The sequence below is a fragment of the Anabrus simplex genome, chromosome 1, assembly GCF_040414725.1.
Source record: "Anabrus simplex isolate iqAnaSimp1 chromosome 1, ASM4041472v1, whole genome shotgun sequence".
Lineage (NCBI taxonomy): Eukaryota > Metazoa > Arthropoda > Insecta > Orthoptera > Tettigoniidae > Anabrus > Anabrus simplex.
In genome coordinates, this window is record NC_090265.1 from 1,119,737,261 (window position 1) to 1,119,761,933 (window position 24,673).

At 39.0% G+C, this 24,673-nt stretch overlaps 1 protein-coding gene across 3 annotated transcripts in view; it reads right to left on the minus strand.

Moving 5' to 3' along the window:
• Positions 1–17,795: 17,795 nt before the first annotated feature.
• Mo25 (calcium binding protein Mo25) overlaps positions 17,796–24,673 on the minus strand; it is a 117,367-nt gene continuing 110,489 nt past the window's right edge. For all 3 annotated transcript variants that reach the window (XM_067150597.2, XM_067150598.2, XM_067150599.2), the window contains exons 7-8: positions 18,736–18,840; positions 17,796–18,654 (exon numbers count right to left, since the gene is read on the minus strand). In XM_067150597.2, coding sequence (XP_067006698.1) covers positions 18,472–18,654; positions 18,736–18,840 — 288 coding nt within the window. In that variant the 3' untranslated portion in view covers positions 17,796–18,471. The remainder of the gene's footprint in view (positions 18,655–18,735; positions 18,841–24,673) is intronic.

A 24,673-nucleotide genomic window follows, 5' to 3' on the forward strand; every position in this document is an offset into this window, starting at 1 on the left:
CTGCTTAGTTTCATCTGTTTGCGTATCTGCAGGTTCAGTTCATTAGGGTCATCAACTTTCCTTTTCGATTTTTGGCTTGCTAGTTTCCTGGGTATGTCTTTAGAAGCACTGTTTTCTTCTAAGACTTGAATATAATTGTTTATAAAAATGTTAGAGATAATTTTGATGCACTTCTTAATAAGATATTTTAATGGGGTACCACATTTGCAGACATCATCCCAGTTACTAATTATGCACTCACTTAGCTGCATGCCTAAGGTTAACAAACCATACTGCTGACTGTCTAATTTTAAAAAGTCCAGTTCATAAACTTCACTAATCAGAACCTGGAACAGTCTGAACATCTGAGTACACAGAAATACAAGAACGGGTGAGGGGCACTTCAGTCCACCACGGTTTACCAGAGTAAAGTAGGAATATATATCTTCATCACAAAGTTCACTCATTTCTTCTTCTGACTGCAACGCTTGCAAACAATCAGAACATTTACTACCTAATCTTTCAGTAACTTTAAAAGTAGTGTAGCTTGCAATACAAACCAAAATGTTGCGTGTCTCTGGAGTAATTACAATACTGTCCAAATCTCCTAGGGCTGTTTCCAAAGTTTCTAAGTTTTCAATGTTGTTTTCTACCTTTGCACCTTTATTAATGGCCAATGAGAAATCTTTTAAAGAAAACTCTCCAAGCTGTGCAGACTTAAGTTTCAGTATACCCAGTACTTTAAGTTTCCTCTCAGATTCTAAAATCTGCTCTACTGATACATTGTAAGTACATCCACTTAACCGTCTGTAGGCACTAAACCTTCCTTCCAATCCATCATTTTGCAATTTGGCAGTAAGTACGTATGAAAAATCATATTTACCGAAGAGGTACCTACACAACCTAACCAATGCTGCAAGCGTATGGGTCAAGGCAATATAAGTTTCCTTGGTCAGTTTGCCATCGGTGACTGATATGTGCCAGATATCAAGAAAAAGTTTAAAACTCTCTAGAAATGAAATCTTCGGATCATCAGGGCCACTGATAGGATGGGCATCATCAATTCGAGTATATGTCCCTTTCATTGGGTGCTGCACATTACAAATATTCCACCACTTACAAATGACTTTCAAAAACTGTACAGTCCCAATTGAAATCTCCACCCCTTGATTTTTTAGCATTTCCAGTGCAGCGATATTCTTTAGATTGAAAATATTAACTGCTAGTGTAACATTCTGCCTCTCTATGGAAGATGGATATAGGGCTTTCCTTCATAAATTTGGTGCCAACTTCAGTAACATACTTTTTTTTCAGAATGAAATAAGTCATTTAAATCGGAAAACTTGGCTGCAACAGTGGTGTATTCACAGTTAACTGCACCGTCAGTAATATTCGACATGCCAGCAATCGCATCAAATATTTCCTGAACATTAGGGATGTTAAAAGGTCTCATCAGGTCTACTTAACTAATTGTTTCTAAAACACTTCAGTAAATGTACATTATCAAACAAAAGAAATATGCTCTTTGATGAATCGAACGGGTTAGGTATATACGGTTTTAGGGAACCACCACATAAAAGTTCAAACATTTTCCTGTTGGTCCTATGTTTGTCACATATTAAGCAAACAACATCAAGTCCTACTTCATGCATCACTTTTATAACTTCATTAGTTAGATTTAAAAGGGTGTCAGCATTCATGTTCTTCAGAGGGAAAAGACCTATCACATCCTTTACATCAGAAGATAAGGAAGAGTACATGAAAACCTGCATGGTACTTGCTCGGTCTACTTGCGAACAGTTTTCAACCACTCCATAAATCCTACCAGCCTTATACGAGAACTTAGAATTTGCATAAATCTCATCCAGCATCACTGTTACTACTTTTTCATGTTCCTTAAGAAGTTTTACTTTTTCTTGCAAGAATGCTTTCTGTGAAGGCCCAATGCCTGGACAGTTTGGACCTATTTTAGTCAAAAATTTCCTCAAGTACACAGGGTGAGGCAAAGTCATCACATTTGTAAATCTGAGGAAATGATATGCACCAGGGAATGAAAATGAAATAGTTGCAGCGCATACTAACAATTCTGCGGAATAACGCACCTGATTTGTTTCACATAATTCCAATTGCTCTAGTGCAAATTTTATTTTATTAACCTTCAGTTTGTTGGAGTCACTGTCCACTCTGAGAGCATCTTTTACAAAATTTATTAACATAATTAGTCTTTCACTAACTGTAACACTAGAATCTGAAAAATGTCCACGGTGACTTACCAATGAATCAAACTTGCTCCATCTGTTGCATTTCAAGCCTTCCTGTCCTTCACTCTCCAAAATCCATCTGAACTGTTGATTAGGTATAGTGATGTTCCTATGGTACACCTGAACATCTAAAGAACTCGTCACTTTAAAACTTACCGGAATTGATGGCACATCATCCTCTTGTAATTTATAAAAGAAACATAATCCTCATTTTCACTTACAAGAAATGGGGTTAGGTTTCGCTTACGCACCTCAGTTGTAAAACACTGGGAATTATCAATTATATCATTTTTGCACCACTGTTGAAAATTGTTTTCATCTCTCAATCGTACCTCTTGCTTACGAATTTCCGGATCTTTCCGGGACTGGCTTACTTTTGTAGTCAGGTATGTCGGCTGATTGGGGAAAATACTACGATAGGCATCAGTAGTTAACTTTGGGACTTTGCGTGGCACTCGAACTGGATCACCACCTCCTATGGGTATAAGGTCTTCCCTAACAATACGGTTATTGTTCTAGTGTTCTTCACTAAAAGTGTTTTTCTATATTTTCAGTTAACTGTGCAGTATGTGTATAGTTTAATACGATGGGTCGTGTGTGCTGTGTGCCTGGATGTAAATCCAATTATAAGGGTAGTGAACAAGTTTCAGTGTTCAGATTTCCGAAAGACCCAGTATTAAGGCAAAAATGGGAAAACTTCGAACCAAATGATAATAGTGTTGTGTGTGTTAATCATTTTGATCCTAAATGTATTGTTAGGGAAGACCTTATACCCATAGGAGGTGGTGATCCAGTTCGAGTGCCACGCAAATTTCCAAAGTTAACTACTGATGCCTATCCTAGTATTTTCCCCAATCAGGCGACATACCTGACTACAAAAGTAAGCCAGTCCCGGAAAGGATAGAAATTCAGTAAGACTTACATTACTTTTATAGCATGATAAGGATGTAATATGTTGGAAATCTTAATTGGAATACCTTGTGGAGGAGCGATGTGTTCACTGCGACAGTTATGAACCCACCCGCCGTCCCCCAGAAATGATGCTTGTTGTTTAAAGGGGCCTAACATCGAAGGTCATCGGCCCACCCCCCAGAAATAATTTTGCTTTTATAACCTAATAGAAGTTATCACGCGCCATAGTCCATCGCCTAACTACGTACCAGCATTTCCATTGGGTGAGACGCTACGGGATATGACGTCACTCCTAGCAATGAAGTAAGTGAATTCCGTTACCAACCCGCGCACAAGAAATACACAACTGCCCAGACCAATGGAGGTGTCACGCGGGATACTAGAGGCCTAGGGCCGCTTCGCGGCTTCTAACCTGGACGCCCCCAGGCCCAATGGCTTTGTGAATGACCAATGGTCTAACCAATCCAGACCAATGGCTTTGTCACGCGGGATACTAGAGGCCTAGGGCCGCTTCGAGGCTTCTAACCTGGGGGCTTACGCCCCCAGACCCCTTTGCTTGATCCAGACCAATGGTCTAACCAGTCCAGACCAATGGCTTTGTCACCGACCAATGGTCTAACCAATCCAGACCAATGGCTTTGTCACGCGGGATACTAGAGGCCTAAGGCCGCTTCGCGGCTTCTAACCTGGGGGCTTACGCCCCCAGACCCCGTTTGCTTGATCCAGACCAATGGCTTTGCCACTGACCAATGGTCTAACCAATCCAGACCAATGGCTTTGTCACGCGGGATATTAGAGGCCTAGGGCCGCTTCGCGGCTTCTAACCTGGGGGCTTACGCCCCCAGACCCCCTTTGCTTCATCCAGACCAATGGCCTAACCAATCCAGACCAATGGCTTTGTCACGAGATTCGTAAATAAAAGTAGCGCCTCTGCGTTAATGAGATTCGTAAATAAAAGTAGCGCCGCTGCACTAGGACTAGTTCTTTATATGAACAGTTGGCAGCTCTGTCCACCGCACGATCAAGTCCTTCGCGAGAAGCGAGAGAGAAACAAGTGACAGTGCAATCGCGCCTGGATGCGTAGCGCTGGAAAATGTAAGCTGTTCTGAACTTTTGCCTAACCTCATCACCACGTAAATTGCTTAAATAAATAAGCTTTTTAAGAATAAACAGCTTCTTACGGCACTGAAAGAGGCTCCATAGCTTCTTTGAGGCTATAAATATATAAAATTTAATAATATTCAAATTCCACGTAATTATTGAGCAACAACACAACTTCCACAATCAAAACAAACTCATGCTAACACGCCGATATCCGCCATACTGGACAGTTTCGATAGGTCTGAGATATTGTAGTCGGTCTTGATTAAATCTTAAACTTCATCATTTAACTACGCAACTTCCATTAAAAACACATTCAGACAAATGACGATCGACAAGCGCACGCCGGGTGTAACTCGTGAGACATCTATCGGTAGTGTTTCAGTACATCCCTATAGGGATGTATCACGCGAAAGTTGTCCGCTAGGCAGCGTAATGGTAGTACCCGGTATGCGCTTTCCGCTGCTCGATTGTTTTACATGAGACATATGGAGTATTCCTACATTTGCGATCATCGAAACGAAACTTTTGCTTTAAATGCATTAAAATGGAGTTACCATATTCTGTTACATGTTTTCAACAAGACGGGAAATAGTATAGGTGCAATGACGATTGCGGATTTGGAAGCAGAATTGAAGAAAAGGGGCGAAAACATATGCGGAAAAATGCAAGAGTTGATTGAAAGGTACCAGTAAGGAATAAATGCAGCAACTCCTCCTTTTAGCATTTTTGTCAAGATTGAATTCTTAAAGTACAAATAGCATTTTGAAAACATTCCTAATACGGTATTTTTCTTTTCTTTGCCGGTTATAGGCGTACATAAGGCACGACATTAGTGTGACAGCAGTGCCTGGGGCTACATCCAGTACGACTGAACTTCATTTCCGTGTAGCGTACGAGTTTCAGGATCTTCTTTCGGACCATAAGACAAATACCGGTATAAAAATTTCAAATTTGGAAGTAATGAGTTATTTCCTGTTCAGGAAGTCTGAAATTGATGGTGCTCCAGTGTCAAATTATAGGTCACTGTGTGATTCAGGGTACCGTACCGTACCGCACACGGTGTTTTGGCTGTTTTTCTACTTCTATATCTTCTTGCTCTTGGAGTTATTTCCAAGGTACCGGTGCCATACCATGACAATATCGAAGGTACAGCGTTCTCCTTAAGTCTTCGTCTTTCGCCTAAAATTATTGAAATAGGCCATATTAACTTTTCAGAATGTACTACCTTATTATAAAATTATTTCTTAATTAGTACTAATTAGCTTACTTACCAGTTTCAGTAATGACGATCTTCAACTGTAAAATGTTTCGAGCAGACTTTGATATTAGGAGTCATTTTTATTTCATAGGTCCTGCGTACGAATCGCATGCAACCACTTTTTACGGAAAGCATCTTGCTTAGGAAATTGATGGTATGAGTACGGTAGACCTTGATTTTGGGACATTGGGACACAGCAAGTCAGGCATCACAATTTTCTTGTTGTCTTTGTTGCCGTAACGATATAATAAATATCTTTAACTTCAGCATTTAACTAGGTAACTTCCATTAAAAACACATACAAACAAATGACGATCGACAAGCGCATACCGGGTACTATTCGTGAGACATCTATCGGTAGTGTTTCACTACATCCCTATTACACGTTCTTCCGAGCTACTGAAATTGGCAGAAGTGTATTTTGCAATTCCTGCACATAATGCCAACGTAGAAGGATTTTTTCTTTAATAAATGCACAGTGGAGCAAAGAAAGAAATAGGTTAAGTGTTGACTCTGTGAAGTGGTTGATATCAGTGAAAGACTTCACTTGTAACCAGTTTTATGACTATTTAAAAGACAATAAGGAGTTGCTCAATAAAATAAGTAGCTCCGATAAGTACAATCAACATGAATAAGGTGTCAGTGACATTCCTGCTTTCGAGACTTCACTTGTCGCCAAGCAATATGAATAAGGTACGCTGAATAAATGGTTTTAACAAAAAAATTAGCAATTTTGATGCTGACCTGGTTTTTGAACTCAAAATTCCTGCTTTCGAGTCGTTGTCACGTAGGTAGTAACCCTACCTATAGCAGACCAAGAACAATTTACTCTTTCTTCTTGCACAACAATGGTAAATCCTCCGCTTGGAGAGCACAAAACTGGCACTGTAATGCATTCATTGCTTCTTGGTCATCTTCACCATCTTTCACTGGCAATATAACAGGAAACTTTGAAACAAAATACTTTATGGCATTGAAAGAAGAAGTCTGCAAAGAATTTATCTCAGCTACTTGAGCATTAACAAAAACATCACTTTTCAAATTAAATTTATGAATAATATAATCACAAACTGCAATAAAGTTCCTGATGCGCAAACAAAAATTTTTTTCTTCTCAGGTGCCAGATTTTCTACAAGACGAGATGTTGAGCACTCAATTACTAAATCATCATCAGATTTCTGATTCTCCCTCGTATGATAGACCACTTCTAAAACTGTAGGATATTTTTTATAACCACTGGCTTAACAAACCTACACGGAATGTCCTTCACCACATCAGTCAGCATCGATCTTATGGCATGAATGTGACGTGTTTGGAACTGAAGAACTTTGTTAGTTTTCTCAAAAGTAGGGATGATAAATGCCAGAAATGAGCAAAATGCTTTATTAAAGTTTGAACACAGAAAGAAAAAGAAATAGTCTCTCCTCTCCTGAAATACTGGCACTGCAACTAGACTCCTTTATTTTATTTTCACAGATGGAGATCAACTACTCTCCACCTTCCTTTGTCCAGAAATAACAGAAGCTTGGTCTTGTACTCTACTGACACAAGGACCAGGTTCCATTTCTGTATCTTCATGTGCCCTTAGCTTGGGAATTTGGAAATACTTCAGAGATGTGTCTGTGCCATTGGACCGTTTTACCTCATCCTTAAAAAAAAACTCTGAAGAGGCTCCCACTCTGAAATCAATCTTTCCAAACATTCCCCAAGAGTAACCAGTGTGCACACACATGCTTTAACATTTTTTCTAACATCAGTTTGGTACAAAGCTTGTTACATTTTGAGATGATCTTTTCACTTCGAGCTTTTGTCTAAATGATAATAAATATCAATTAGCAAATTTGACGAGAAGGGATAGAATGATAGGACACATCTTAAAACACCCAGGAGTTGTTCAATTGGTCTTTGAAGGAAGTGTAGGTGGTAAGAACGGTAGGGGTAGACCAAGGTATGAATATGACAAGCAGATGTAGGATGCAATAGTTACATAGAAATGAAAAGGTTAGCACAGGATAGGGTGGCATGGAGGGCTGCATCAAACCAGTCTATGGACTGATGACTCAACATCATCAATTAGCATCTCATCAATTTTGACAAGAAGGGAGTCTGCACCCTTCATGGCAGCCAAATTAATCAAATGACATGGGCATCCTATAATAATGTTTTTGCACTGCTCTCTTAGTTAAACAGCAACACCATTTTTTCTTCTCATCATAACAGGAGCGTTATCTGCGCCGAAGGCTATACAGTTTGCCACTGGAACGTCATATCCTTTCAGAACATCCAGGAGCAAATTAGCAATATTAATACCAGTACAATTGCCTTCCAAATTTTCCATGGATAGCAAACTATTTTCAATCTTTTTCAATTCTTTGTTGAAAAACGAGACGACGATAGGAAGAGCTTACTATCTTTATAATTGCGACCATCAGTTGAAATCGCAAAAGGTTCAGTCTTTAAAGTTTGAATCACCTTACTAAATGCATCACGGGCCATTTAATTAATTATGGCAGATGTGTTTGTTCTAGCACCCAACCTAATGTTTTGTTCCTCTCGAGACAGCTAGCACTATCTTTGTGTTTTTATGTGGCACTGAGATACAATATCACTTTTCCCTCCATGCGAGATATTTATATCACACCGACACAGGGAAATTCAGTTTTATAGGTATACTTGAACACTTGGAGATAACGTTTGTTATGTTTTTTAGTCATCATGTGAAGAGAAAATACCACAAACTTTCACCGACACAACTCTCTGAAATACATTCAAGTCATTAAAATTATGAACTAAGATCAACACAAAAGCACTGAAATACGCGAAACTACCACATACAAAACAGATCAATATGTCTCGTACATTATCAACATACGACTTAGACAGGGGGAAAAGCACAGAACTGCAAGAAAAAACATGTGGTCTAATACTCCAACGAAACTACGCACAGAAACGAGCGCGCGAACCACACAATAACAAACTCTCTTTCGTCCCGATCAACGGAATCCCTAGCGGTCGCTAGTGCGCACGACCTTCCCTGACTCGTAGGACGATTGCCGTCCCGAATTCCCACCTGAACAGCACACACACACTGCTGTAGTGAGCGGGAAATACGATACTTGAGGCGACGGATGAACCGCCCGTCAAACAAAGCATCAAATTTAATGTGCTTAAAAATGAGGTTGCGTAAATTACACAAACACATAACAATTCATCCCAGGAGAAGAGTACTGACCGTACTGGAGGTTACATTGGTCAAAAATAGGAAGTAACAATAAATCGGAAAACCGGAAGACTAATTAAAAATCGGAGTTTCCGGGTAAACTGGAAGGGTTGGCAGGTATGCTCATTGTATTAGTTACTCTCACTCTATCCTTTTTCTTCTCTCTCCTCCTCATAACATGCAGTTGCATACAGCACTATGAAATTATAAGCACATGGCATGCGACCATGTAGTGCAGTGGGTCAGCTGTAGGCTACAAAATTCGTTCCTACCAAAACAGCTAAGGTTCAAATCCCAGCGTGATCAATCTTTTTTTTTTTTTCTAAACGTATACACCATGATGATGTCTAATTTTGATGCTAAACATTTCTTTAAATTCTGACATGGCACATTACTTACACGCGTCAATACAGCAAGTCCAACACATCAATTTTAGCATTCGTGAGACAGTGGTCTTTCACCTAGGGCTGCTCAGAGAGCGATCCATCAGTGGCAGGTGTCATTGTAGGTCTACCAAGCACTGGTTTAAAGTGGGATTATACTAAGAAGACAATATGTTAGTTGAAACCGGATACAGGCAATAAATTTTCTGGAATGTCCATATATGGTCTGTAAATGATTATGAGAACATTGTACAAAAGCTGCCGCCAAAGAATCTCTCTCCGATGAACAGATGGTCGATTGATGTGCTTGGCAGGGGTCGAGTTAAATTGTAATTCGGATCATGCGACCTTCTCGGACAAGACTTCTTTCAGGTCAGTTCATGTTTATAGGCCACTGGAAGCCCAATATGATAAAAGATGTACAGCCGAGTATTCACGCAGTGGTCGCATATTTGTGTCGTGTTCGGAGTGGATATAGTCTGATGGGGCTGGAGTGCTTCATTAGATGGACGACCATCTCACATACGGACAATATTTGTACATTCTGTAGAATATTGTTTCAGTGTGAGAGTGCTATCCAGATGACATGCCAATACAGTTCGTGCATGACAATTTCCCTATCTACACGAGCAGTCACGTTCAGGGCTTATTTTTTAAGCAAAGACTCCATTGAACTGCTCAACTGGGTCCCTCGAGCTCCAGACTTCACATTGAATATGTGTGGACAGCCATGTAAAGAAACACTGGCTTTACCTGTCTTTGCATGGGGTTCTCATTATCTCCCCTTACCGGAATATTACATCCTCTTTGCTGACTCAGCCAGTTCTACTTTCTTTCTTCCATAAGACTGTCATAGCTCCCCAATCAAATTCCAAATTGATGATGGTGATGCTCTTGGTTTAAAGGGGCCTAACATCGAGGTCATCGACCCCTAATGGTACGAAATGAAATGACAAAGTAAAAATTCAAAATCATCCACTGACCAAAATAAAAAATGTCATGAAGAATGAATGGATGGATATGAATTAAAAACATCAGTGGATCTGACTCAAAAAACTATCATACATAATAGTATTACTGATCAAGGGACAACTTCTAAAACACAATCCTGAATCGGCGATGCTTGATGTCGAAAGGGGTCCAAAATCCAGGTCAAAGGCCCCTCAGAATGTTACTTATCGCTAGTAAAGTAGAACCATGGTATGTGTCATGTTGAGGTACTAATCAAAAGGAGCGAAGACTCGCGGTGTTCCACACATGATGGTACTACTCACAAGCATTGTACGTACTACAGGTAACTCTGACCTATGGTGTTTCTCACACAATGGCGCCACTCATAGCCAACGCAAACCGATGCGGTTCCTCACCTAGGTGTACTAATCACGGATGCCGGCATTCCCGTGGTGTTCCTCACATAGGGGATATTTATCACAGGCTAGGCAGACCCACGGTGTCGCTCATATAGTGGTACCAAACACAGGCAACGCCCAGACCCGTGGTGTTGCTCAAATGGGTACGACTCACGGGTATTGGAAACCCAGTCCACACCCACTGCTGCTACTAAGCACAAACCTATTTTATACCTAACATAGTGGTACTACTCGAAAGTAAAGGTGGCCCATGGCGTTCCCCGCGTGATGGTACTAATCAAAAGTAGTTTCATGCTTCTAAGACAATCATCCTTTGGTCGCCTCTCACGATAGGCAGAGGATACCGTGCGTGTATTTTCCTTCTGCGTCCCCACCTACAGGGGGCAGAGAGAAAAAAGGAAAAGAATGGATTCATCACTTCGAAAAATGAAGTAACGGACAAAGAAAGGCAAGGGCCACGAAGGGTGTGAAAATGAAAGACTCCCTAGGCCTCAAATGCTCTAATACCGTCGGGGTCAGAAAAGAACAAGAGTTGGCCAAGGAAGGTCGGACAGGATAGACTAAAGTGAGGAGCCAGGCACAAGTAAGTGGAAGCAAAGCCAAGACTCAGCTAAGGGCCCCGTGGTCGCCAATCCACACTCCCAAGTTGAGAGCCCCTTGGGCCCCTTTTAGTTGCCTCTTACGACAGGCAGGGGATACCGCGTGTTTATCCTACATGTGCGTCCCCCACCCGCAGGGGGTAAATTCCAAATTGCTTGCCATGTTGTTTCCGAGGAGTCCCTTGCCTGTTGTTCTTATAGGTCCGAGGCTTGCTTAAAATATTCTGAGTGTGGTAAATTTCTGCGAGGCAGAAAGCTACCCTACTTGCATACAGTCCCGGAGAGAGTCTATGGGTTAGGGACCATGCTGGATTGTACAGTCACAGCCGCATGAGCACAAGGAGGCCCAAGACTGAATAAGTCCAAGATGCCCAATCCTATTCCATAGCAACTGGTATCCCGACTCTCAGGACCATCCAGCTGTTGCCGATGGTTGACGAACTGGGACATGACCACCACAGCCCACACCATGAATGATATACTGTATGTAGATTTTAAAAATAAAAACAAGAGTGTGGGAATAATATATAAATACAACAATTCCTGATGACCTAATATTTCAATCTCTTGCATCTCAAAATTAACACTATTAGCCAGCAAATCTCTTACAAAAGACTGTGTATTTAACTAATTGTAAAAAATGAAGAACACAAACACAGGGTTAACCTACAAAGGCTGCTAGTCTATTAACAACCTTTACATATATGGCTCTTCAAATAATGAGATTCATAAACTGCAATGGCTGTTCAAATGGCGAATCATACTCGATGCATTTTCTGCTTTCAAAACTAACACATTGGGAACAACTACTATATTGCACTTTATTTTCTGGTATTTCTGTAAAATGCTTCCAGGCCCGCGACCTTCTTGTAGTAGCAATAAACAGATGCTAAAATTATTACTTCTAATAAATTATGGATAAGCCACATATCTTTACCATGTACCATATAGCAAAGGCTCAGGCTCAAATGAAACAACAGATTCTGCCATCTACCTCATGAGTTGACTAGATAGCAGAATCTGTCATTTCATTGGAGCCCCAGCCTGTCAGTGAGCAATATCCCACTAACAATAACAACAAGAAAATATTACTTAACAATATGCAGACTGTAGAATACAATAAACTGTATGTGTTAAACTTCATTTGCGACCTTTTATATGTTGTAAAATCCATTCTGAAGAAATCAAAGGAAAGAAATAATGTACCGGTATACTACACATGTGGGTTGCATCTATGGTGAAATTCAATACAATTCATTCTATTTTTGGTCAGTAGTTCTGAAAATACTTATGTGTAAGAATTTCTTAGATTGTAGTTTTCAAAATAATTATACACCATTTTAAAGCTTTGTCATTGATTTCACAAAATATGTAGGGCCTCATGGCATGACCTAGAGTTCGAAGGTGATGAAAAAGTTTTGATATGTATATTTCAGCATATGATCTGCAAGATTACAATATAAAACTAATTTAACAGTCACACATTATTACAACAGAAATCACAGTGTTTCACGAATTCTATACAACCAAAAATCTAGTTTTATTATAGAAAATAGCCATGCAAGTGGCTGTCATAATGTGCAAACCAGGTTGCCTTCCAAACAATAATTTTCTTATTTTAAAATTTAACAAATGATCCGTTCAAAGAAGGAATACCATTTGCTATCCTAATTTCCCTCTTGACTGGATTACTACTTACTGGTCCTAATCTTCCTTGTGAAAAATGAAAATCCACTGCCTGTTTCCAGTCATTTGACTGGGTCAGGAATGGAATGAAGCCCCCATCTAGCGGTGAGGATAGAAATTGTGCCGGCTGCCAGAGAAAAACCTGTCCCGCCTCTGCTTTGTCCAGCACAAATCTCACATGGAGTGACCGGGATTTGAACCACGGAACCCAGCAGTGAAAGGCCGGCGCGCTGCCGCCTGAGCCACAGAGGCTCTTTTATGGACATAAATTTGGAGCGACAAAATTTATCGAAGCTTTAGTGGAGATTTTACCTTGCTGATTTCTTGGATGGAATTCATTACAGCTTGATACAAACCACACATCTGACAGAAAATGAGACTATAACCTTGCATTTCTTTACTGATAGTGAAGAACCAGTTTATGGCAATATGCCTAGGCAAGTTAACAGGAATGTAGCAAAGTTTTAGTGCTCTCATTATGAATAGGGCAGTATGGAAAAGCTGCCACCTTTTTAAAATTAAAATCAGAGACTGAAACTTCACAGAAATTTTATAGGAAGTGAAAGAAAGAAACCCACTACATAATACAACAAAAATTTATTTTACCTTTATTGCACATAATTCCTGTAGACCTCACAAATCACAGTTAATGTGCCGATTCAATGTTCAAGGTAAAATCTCACCTAAGTTTTAAAAAAACATCTTGGCTTTTCCTCAAAGAAGTCTGAAGAAAGCTTAATGACGAGACTACAAAGCAGAAAATTACAAGAATTTGGAGGAAGATTTGTTAAGATTTTGGCAGGCTGCACCCACTTATCTGCAATTGCATTCATCTGTTCTGCTGCCCAGTTGGTATGCCATCTGCGCAACAGTTCGCTGCCGCAAACCTATCTGTATGATGCCATGTTAAACAGCCTATACCTGCCAAAATAAGCTTGCTTGTATAGAAATATTACAGAATGTTCTCTTCAGAAGAGGATATTATGATGCTAGTTGTATACACAGCTTATAAAAGACTACTCGATTGCAAATCCAATCCCACCCTAGGACTAGCTTTGTAGCCATCAGTAAAAAATTGGTAATGAATGAATGTAAATTGCAAACATTATAATACGTCTACCGTATGTTATACTATATTATGGTAAACAGTAGACTCTCGATTATCTATGTGCGGACTATCTACTGATGTTTCAAATCTTAAAGACAAAAATTGTAAGTGCAGTAACATTGAGGTTAGTTTCAAAACTTATGCCACAAACTTTGGCACAGGTAATTTCAAAATGTAATTTTTCTAAACAGTAGCGACGTTTGTGGAAGATTATGAAAAATTAAACTGCATACTCTATAAAAATTTATGCTGAATCACTGTAGTAATGTTCTTCGTTCAATGCCTCTCCCACTTCTTTCAAAAATTTCTCCTGTAATCAAATTATTTTGAGTAATTATTATAAGAGTAATTATAAAGATAATTATGCTCTCCAACTAACTGCACTATTCTGATGTTAAATTGAAGACTGCTTCTCATTTTCACCCAAGTAAACTGAACCCTACACTCCTCCTCTTGCTAAGTAGCATATGTGAAACACTAGACGCTGTCTCTGGTGGTCTTTAGTACAATTTGCATATCAGTGGCAACACTGGCCCTCCACTAGACAGTGTGCGACATTGCATTTGTTACTACGGGGCAGCTTTTTGCAGTCATGCCGCTGGCATGCGACCTGTGCAATATGGACAAGTGTGTCTGCCTTACAATGTAATGAACTGCAATTACTAGTCTGAAAATTTTCTGGATGGTATATGGATTTCTTATGGTCATTATCAATGAGCAACGCATCGAAAGATCCAATCACGACCTATCCAAAAATTGAAAAGCAACAGAAAGAGAAATGTAAGGCCATTATGCTAGCTGAAAATGCTCGGCACTTACACAACTGTTCCCGAGATAATCCTAAGTTAGCCAGGAAAAGGTTTCAAAAATAAGTAGGGAAATAGCTATAATACATTATTAACAAATACTTTTATATCTGTCTCTGAATTAACTTGTTACTGTAACAACTCTTCTTAAAACAGAGATCATATTCTTCTCTTCTGTATTTGTTTTACGTTGCACCGACACAGACAGGTCTTATGGATATGATGGGATAGGACAGTGATAGGAATGTGAAGAAAGCAGCCGTGACCTTACGTAAGGCACATCCCCAGCATATATCTGGTGTGAAAATGGGAAACAACAGAAAACCATCTTCAGGGCTGCCAACAGTGAGGTTTGAACCCAAGCTCAAAGCTACCTGACCAAAACCACATAGCCAACTTGCTCGGTATCAGAGCATGCATGGACACACATTATACAAATTGTTTTACGGGAAATTAAACCTGTACTACTACTACTACTACTACTACTACTACTACTACTACTACTACTACTACTACCTGAGAGAAGAAAATGAGCTTCAAATAATTACACAAGCTAAGTAATTATTTGTAGGCAATAATAGTTGAAATATTTTGCTCAGTATTGCTCAAGTTAAACTAGACTTCAGTGTTCTTGATTCTCTATTAGTAATTCAGTAAAGCAACAAAGTTCCAATTAGATGCAGAAATTAATTTACAGCATGGCTACTAGTAAAGAAGAAATACACTTGCATTGCACCTCAACCAGATGATGAGTCCTTACAATGGGTTTGCTGCTTACATGTGATGTCCAATGTATAGGTACTAAAATATAGAAACTTATGAGGGAATAAATGCAAAAAATTACCAAAAAAATTGAGAAACAATGTGAACATATTTACTTATAATAAATTCTGAAATGAGGAAAAAGGGAAAATCTTTAGGATTCTGATAGATGAGCTTAATTTTTCTTGTTAAATTTACCTAAATTATATTTAAGTAGCAAACTGTTATCGTTTTCATAAAATGATTAAGTAATGATAATTACTTAAGTGATGAGTGTAAAAGTGGGCCAACCCTCACTTCGGCCAAGGCATTAAGAGGTGCCATCTATAGTTCTAGTCTAATACCAATCCCTTAGTGCAGTGCACTGCTCTATAAGGGATTTTATAGAGCTAGGAATTTCATTGCAATGAAAACTGTACTGCACTGAAGGGACAGAATGAATGGGCCAACCCTCATGACTGCTCTCCTTCCAATGGTGTGCAACGTATGCTTGTCATTGGTTGCAGCGATATAGTGGACCAATTACATAAAATCAGCTTCATGGTCCGTATCGCACTTCAATAGATTCACAATTAAGTATTTATTTATTTTCCACCTAGTCGATACAATGATTGCTTAAGGCAATTTTTAATGGTTAAAAGTGGTACATGTTTCGTATATTATCAACATCTTCAGCCACATAACACTGTTTAGATGAAAAATATATAAAATTGACAAAGTAATGCTTTAGAGGAAGTGTCCTTAAAATTAACATAAGATTGACAAGATTTTTTTTTTTTTTTTTTGCTAGGGGCTTTACGTCGCACCGACACAGATAGGTCTTATGGCGACGATGGGATAGGAAAGGCCTAGGAGTTGGAAGGAAGCGGCCGTGGCCTTAATTAAGGTACAGCCCCAGCATTTGCCTGGTGTGAAAATGTGAAACCACGGAAAACCATCTTCAGGGCTGCCGATAGTGGGATTCGAACCTACTAAATTGACAAGATTTAAACAAACAAATCTTGGAGTTATGTGGCTGAAGATGTTGATAATATACGAAACATGTACCACTTTTGACCATTAAAAATTGCCTTAAGCAATCATTGTATCGACTAGGTGGAAAATAAATAAATACTTAATTGTGAATCTATAGTGGACCAAGGCGAGTGTGGTGACTGAACTAAGAGCTGAAGATCAGCAAAAGTAATCCATTCAAATACTTTTGCAAATGTAACTTGAGTAAGCTGAAATTAGACTAGAAGAGCATTTTTAGACAATGTTCCATTTCCAAAAAAGTACATATATGGAACCACATGCCATTATGAAAGAAATTAAGGACAGCATTAGTCTGATCAAGTATGTGCCTCCAGTGCACTATCAATTCTAGAAAAACTTGAAACCATGCTCTTAAGATGAAACACATGAAAATGAAGAGGATCAAGAGACATTTTTGGCACTAATGAAACACTAGATTGAGTACGGGAACTTTTCGACAGGCAATCCATAAACATCACACAAGTACTCTGTTTAGTTTAGTGGAATGTGGCACATAACATTCAACAGCCATACAGAGTTTGTTTTATTCTGTATTAATAAGCATTTGTGTTTGGCTACTGTGCTCAGATCCCTGAGGTTTTTTTTTTCATTTTTTCTTTTTCAAATTTTAAGTAAATTCTGATGTCACTTTCGGATGGTGTTTTTTTTTAGGCATATATATATATATATATATATATATATATATATACAATTATACATACATATTTTCTCACTTCCAAAGTTACATCTAAGGCATTGGACCATTACAGACAGAAAGATGAAATTGCACTACAATGTAATGTTAATATTTCCTACATGAAATTAGGAAACTGTGTGATGTAAATAAAGGTGTAATTTATTGTGCTCTAGCAGTTCTATGAAATATATTTTGATATTATTCAGACTAAACTATTATTCTGTCAAAAACTAACATAACTGAACATGAGAATAAAATAAAGTCTTGTGGATGATGTAAAGCAAAAGTTATGATAATGTGAATAGAGAGTATTTTTCTTTTAGGCAAACAAAAAAACCTTCAATTAATGGAAAACTTCAAAATGAGGGTAAGCCCACTTACAGACACACACACATCCCTTCAAATTGCTGTTCCGCAATGAGAATTTGGTAACAGAACAACACTGCATAGAGTATTGAACAAAGAAAAACAGGTTTCATCAAACTGTACGAGTTTCAAATCATACGTATATTCCTACAAAGTCAAGAGTTTAAGTTAAGAACCTAGGTAACCTGAGGATTTCATTCCATTCTGAAAATTTCAAATATCACACAGTAATGAACATAACACAGGATGCAAGGATGATAAAAGAAAACAATGGTTATAGCAGTTTATTTCATTGTGTCAAAATGCAAAACACTTTTCACACTTGCTACTGCTTTCAACAATGGCTGGAATGGCTCAAGCTGTATCTTTCACTAATCAATAACTCAAATGTGACACAGAACCAATAAAATATTCAAGCATCTCCGAACTTCTTACATGCAGTGATAAGCTTTTGACACTTTCTTCACAGTTAAACGTGAAAACTATCATAAATATATTTTAGTTGTTGGAAAATTGAATTATTTTATTTGGTAGGCCAAATGTTACAAAAATCTCAACAACATTCAAAACCAGCACCTGATATGCTAATCCACCACTAGTGCCACCCCTGAAGGAGTGTGTTTAAATACTGGTACCAGTGATGAGAGAAGAATGACAAGACTGGAAAAATGTGTTGTAATGGAATATTTTCTCACTTCCAAAAGCATCAGCAACAGATTTTTTAATGGGACTAGTTAACTTCAGGCGAGATAAGAACCCAGTTCTTTCACATAGCCCTACCATCCATGATCTACAAAACTTGCTTCCTTTTATTCTCTCATCCTCTCCCCCCTCCCCCCTAACTTTTACAAAATAATGGAAGCAACTTTTTCTGGTTCTGCAATGTTAATATATGCACTTGATATTTTTGTTTTTTCACTAGAAAGTCTCAGTAGTGTCGCTGTTGTTAATGTTCAGTCAAAGGTTTCAGTTCTTTAATCTGTTTGATAAGATAAGCCTTTTCATCATTGAACTGCTCATCTTCTGATCGATCTGTGTGGAATCGAGTTAGAAATTCAACCAATTTCTCTTGGTTGCGAAGCAAGATGTCCAGAATAGGCTTTGGTTTATTTGGGTTAGCTACAAACACCTGAAATGAGATAACGTTTGATAAAATGAAGGATAATGATAAAGCATTCAAATAAAAATGAAATTAACTAAACACACCAACCTTAAAAACATGGAAGGCTTCAAACTGGATGTTTCGAGATTTTTCTTTCAACATATTCATCATTAATTTAAGATTCTCAGGATTGGATATATACCTTGTCATGACCTGAAAGAAATTAAAATATTACCCTTAAAAGTTATTATACCTGTTATAATTGGTTGAGGCTAAAAACTGGCCCTCAAATCATATCAGAACAAGAAACACCACCTCACTGGTTGTGCACTGGTAATTAATTTTACTTTTAAGTTACATTAAAAAAATCTGGTCTAACTACAATTCGCTCAAGGATGTAATTAAACTCCACATGAAGCAAAATACAAAATGCAATCTTATGCATGCATTAACTATGGTTCAATCTGAGTTTAACATATTTGCTAAATTTTGATTCAGCTTATTTTGGATACAAACAAAAAAAAAATTCATAAATTTTAGTTCATGGTTGCAGACAGAAGAATGAATTTAAGATGTCAAATTACATGACTTTTGTTTAAACAATTGTGAATTCTTGTGCACCTGACACTTTGTACTGATAGGAGAAAATATATATTCTATTTTGGCACTATGCTCATTTTCAAAGTTGTAGATGCTAAATTCTACATTCCATGCTCATAAATAGTTAATTTCATTGCTTTAAAACAGTTCTCTATGTATGAAAAGAAGTTATGACATGAAAAATCAGAAGTAAATACTGTAATCCTGATCAGTGGACACGAGACTTAAGAATGATGTCATGTGCACGAGATCCAACATCCACAAAAACTGGAGGTCCTGTGACTATGAACATGATATCAGTAGTCACATAAAACTATCACGCTTGCTTGCTTATTTTGAATTACATTTAAAACATGGAAAAACAGAAAACAAACTGACAGACTTTAATACATAAGAGAAAACTGTATGACCGAAGTGTGAAGAACACTGTCTCCTTAACTATATCAGTTTATCAACAATAACAACCTGTTCTGTCCTTCCCGGCTAGGAAATTTACCAGATTTGTGGTACATAGATAGCACATCTGCTTCCTACCTAGAAGCCTCAGCTCGTCCAAGGATTTTATCCTTAACTGACAGCTGGATAATCATTCACACAGCTTCATCAGGTCAAATCAGGAGCACAATGTCCGGCTCCATGGCTAAATGGGTAGCGTGCTGGCCTTTGGTCACAGGGGTCCAGGGTTTTATTCCCGGCAGGGTTGGGAATTTTAACCTTAACTGGTTAATTTCGCTGACATGGAGGCTGGGTGTATGTGTCGTCTTCAGCATCATTTCATCCTCATCACTAAGCGCAGGTCATCTACGGGCGTCAAATCAAAAGACCTGCATCTGGCAAGTCGAACTTGTCCTTGGACACTCCCGGCACCAAAAGCCATACGGCATTTCATTTCAGGAGCTAACTGACATGCGAAGCAGACAATCCAGTCAAGAAAGCCATCATGCTAACAATGCTAATGGTACGAAATGAGACGAAATGTAATCGCAATTTAAAAATCCTCCACTGACCACAATTTAAAACAGTCAGTGGATCCAACCCGCAATGTCCCACATTCCCAGAAACTAGCATTAAAAATAGTATTACTGACCAAGGGACTGCTTCTAAAGTACAATACTGAATCGATGATGCTTGTAGTCTAAAGGGGTCCAAAATCCAAGTCATCGGCCGGTCATAATGGTACTTATCGTTAGGAAAGTACAACCATGGTATTTGTCATGTTGCAGTGCTAATAAAAAGTAGCATAGACTTGCGTTATTCCACACATTATGGTACTACTCACAGATAATGTAATGTGCACATGTAACACAGAGCTATGGTGTTTCTCACATTGAGGTGCCATTTACAGGCACTGCAAACCTATGGTGTTCTGCACATATGTGTACTAACCACAGGAACTCTTACTATCCCGTGCTGTTCCTCACATAGAGGGTTCTGATCGTAGGCAAGGCAGACTCATGGTGTCGCTCATATAGTGGTACTAATCACAGGTACTGTAAAACCCAGCCGGAAGCACACACTGTCGCTACTGACCACAAACCTATTTTGTACCCAACATAGTGGTACTACATGCAAGTAAATGCAACCCAGGGTGTTTCCCTGCATGATGGTACTAATTACAAGTAGTCTCATGGTTCTAATTCGATCATCCCTTGGTCACCCCTTTTAGTTGCCTCTTACGACAGGCAGGGGATACCATGGGTGTATTCTTCGTCTGCGTCCCCCACTCACAGGGTGTTGTGTGTTTGGTCCGAGAGAGTTATTTTATTTCGCTCAAGACCGCCAGCAAGCCGGTTAGGACCTCCCTATCCACCACCTGGGACGCGCTATGTGGGAGTAGCGCCTCACCCTTTGCTACGCCAGAGTAGTAGGTTTGTGGGAATGGGCATATTTGTCATAACAATAGCCTAATACACAAACCTTTGACTTCTAAATGGTCATAGTTGTAATTGTAATGTTATGTATTCATTTTTTAAAAATAACTTAGGTTCTTCAGTCCGTCGAAACTAATTTATGAATAAATACAGTTAACGGGTACAGGGGAAAAAACGATCAGGGTCCACAAAATATTTAAAGAAATAGAAAATAAAATGGGAGATATTACTACTAGTAGGCAGCTATTATGCAAGTCTATTATCATGTTAAATATGGCTAAGCATAAACTATTAGCGTCTGAGAAACACGCAGTTGAAATTTGAGCATTTTATGAAAGAACGATCAAAGTCTCATTGGAACCACGAAAGACCGATCACAATCCATAGGCAGCACTATAGCGTGTGCACGTGCCATGTGTTAACAGCTGCTGTTTCCCGCCGAGTTCTATATCTTTCTGTATTGTTTGTTCACTGCGACCATGTGGGCGTACTTGTAATTTTTGCTGTATGGTTTAGTGCTTTTTATTTCAAGTGTATTAAAATGAATACAGATACGTGTAGTGATGATGAGGTATGTCAGAGGTGAATTATTATCTTCTAAAAAGAGAGCCATATAGTGTGAATGAATCTAAGAAAATATTTACCACAAGAACTTGCAAGGAAACATCGGCAATGGTTAAGACGCCGATCGCGATGCAACTTGGAAAACACATTCAGGTACACATAAAAATGTCAGCAACAATTTTGGGTGTCGACATTCATTAGGACGTTAACTAAGGGGCCTAAAAGTTGAGACATTTCAAGTTCCGTGCGAACAGCGATGAATACCTGCTGGCCAATGCTTAGCTGGCACACTGTCTGCTTTGTGCCACACCTCCGCCCCTCCTTCTGGTTCGCCACCGCACGTTTCCCTTCTCCCCGCACCTGCCCATCTGCTTAGTTGTCGAAGAGAAACGGTGCTTCACTTTGCGTACTTTATGAGCCTTCCTCATATCTCTCCTTTGTAATTTCCACATTGTATTAGTGTACATCTTCTGAAATGTTTATGAAAACGTTTGCACCAGGTGAGTTGGCCGTGCGGTTAGAGGCGCGCGGCTGTGAGCTTGCACCTAGGAAATAGTGGGTTCGAATCCCACCGTCGACAGCTCTGAAGACGGTTTTCCATGGTTTCCCATTTTCACACCAGGCAAATGCTGGGGTTGTAACCTTAATTAAGGCCACGGCCGTTTGCTTCCAACTTTTAGGCCTTTCCTATCCCATCGTCGCCATAAGACCTGTGTGTGTCAGTGCGACGTAAAGCAATTAGAAAAAAAAAAAAAAGCATGGTGCCTGTTGTTAATTGTGTTTTGTTTCGGTTCTCTCTTCACTATTTTGTAATGTTTCGAATAGACCAAAGATTGTTTTTGTTTACTATCAGTTAATGACAGGGAGTTTGCCCGATGTAATGTATACGGAGTCATTTATTGTGTTGCCTTGTAATTGTTTGTTGTTGTACCAGTTTGTACAATAGCCATTAAACTTTTTGCGTATTTAACTGCCATTATACCCAGAAGACTGTAGTGTGATACTTTAATATCGGTACTTGTTGAATACATAGACCTTCGTCAGCTATAACGCAAAAGTACCGGTAAAATAAGACTACAGGTCTGCCTGTGATTACTGTATATCTACTGCATATATAAATGCACATCTTTTTTGTTTTTCAAGGCTTTTCTTATTACGTCAAACTTTACTACATTCCATGCCATCCATATCAAAGTTGCCTATGCATTAAATTGATTTCTATTCGACAACCATTGCTGCAATTGAAATGTGTTGTGTCTGTCACTAAAAAACATAAATGAATCGTTCAGTACAAGTAAAACATTCTACCTATAGGCCTATTAATTATACCAGAGTACGCAATACGGAAAATACCAGTAGTTTCAAACTCTGAGTTTATAATTGTTGTTGTCGTCTGTGATGTTGTTTTGTTATGACACAACTGATAGCGTACACAAAATGGGTGGGGGGAAGGGGACATAAAAAGAAGATCTGGACCTGTAACCAGGTTTTGATATCCCGAGGTACCGAATCTCATTACATTCATTGAGATCCTCTACCCGGGCACGTAATTTCTTTAAATAAAAAAGGTGGGAGATTTATTTAGTGGTGGGTGATTCAATTTAATTCCATATGTACGTCTACTCTAAAGGACACTACTGACAGCTTTAAGGCGTTTTAGAAGTAAAAATTAATTTAAGCGTAGGTAGGACGCGGTACCCCATCCCACGTTTGTCCACGCCCGGTGGTACATAACTCGGAGTTGTACCCACGAATGTGACAATTCACCGGAATTAGCAGGAATGAAAATATAACATTTGAATAAAATATGGGTATATTAGTTTAGGTTATTTATTATCATTATGTGTGAAACAGAATGTTATTTAAAGGATTTCAATAATTATAGTACGAAAAGAAGCAAAGTATAGAGCCGGTCCCGTTCAACAGCTAAACAGCCGGCAAGCGCGGGGAGAAGGAAAACGTGCAGTGGCGAACCAGTTGGAGTGGGGAGGGGAGGAGATGCAGAGGTGTGTCATTAAAGACAGCTAGCCCCATTGTCGGCAGCTCTGAAGATGGTTTTCCGTTGTCTCCCATTTTCACACCAAAATGCTGGGGCTGTACCTTAATTAAGGCCACGTCCGCTTCCTTCCCATTCCTACGCCTTACCTATCCGATTGTCGCCATGAGACATATCCGTGTCGGTGCTAAGCAAAGCAACTAGCAAAAGAGACAGGTAGTGATGTGAACTTTGGTGAATCAGCACATTTAAGAATCCACTGGGGAGGAGCCTTGATGAATTTCTGTTTCAACAAAGTAAGAATAATGGGGTAATGGTCACTGTCGCAGAGGTCACCGTGTACATCCTAGCGAAGCCGAGGAGCAAACGCACGGCTGCACAGACTAATGTCAATGCGGGAGAAGTATCGTGTGTTACAATGAAATGTGTTAGTTCCCCTGTATTCAAAATGCGTAAATCCAGCTCTCCTCTTACCTGTTCCAACTCCCTTCCTCTGGAGCAAGTTATTTCAGAGCCCCGGGTGATGGGTGGTAAAATCATCCAGTAAGAGGAAAGATCAAAATTTCATCATTGATATTAAGAGGCTGTTCTGGTGGGAAATAAACTTTGCAAACAGTAGTTATCAGAAAACAAAACATGTGGCCTCCAGCTGGGTTCTTAATGGAACCGCTTCACTGTAGATGTCAGAACAAGTGAAAAAACCACTGCCACCAGAAGCGTGGTTATCATAAGCCCATTCCGTTAAGTATAGCTGACAATTAGTCAAATATTTCTCAAGACCGTATGATGACCTGGGGCCTATTCCACAAAAGTATGGTCTTGTACATTACAAGTAAATTCTCTAGTAACTAGTACCAATACCAAATTTTCTGTTCCACAAAAGAATTTTCTACAGTTGTACTTTACTACTCCATACTTACAAATTACTAGTGAATTTTTATGAGTGTGTTCCACGAAAGTACTAGTACTTGTAACTTACTAGTGAATTGGGAAGTATTCTCTACCAGTGAAAGGA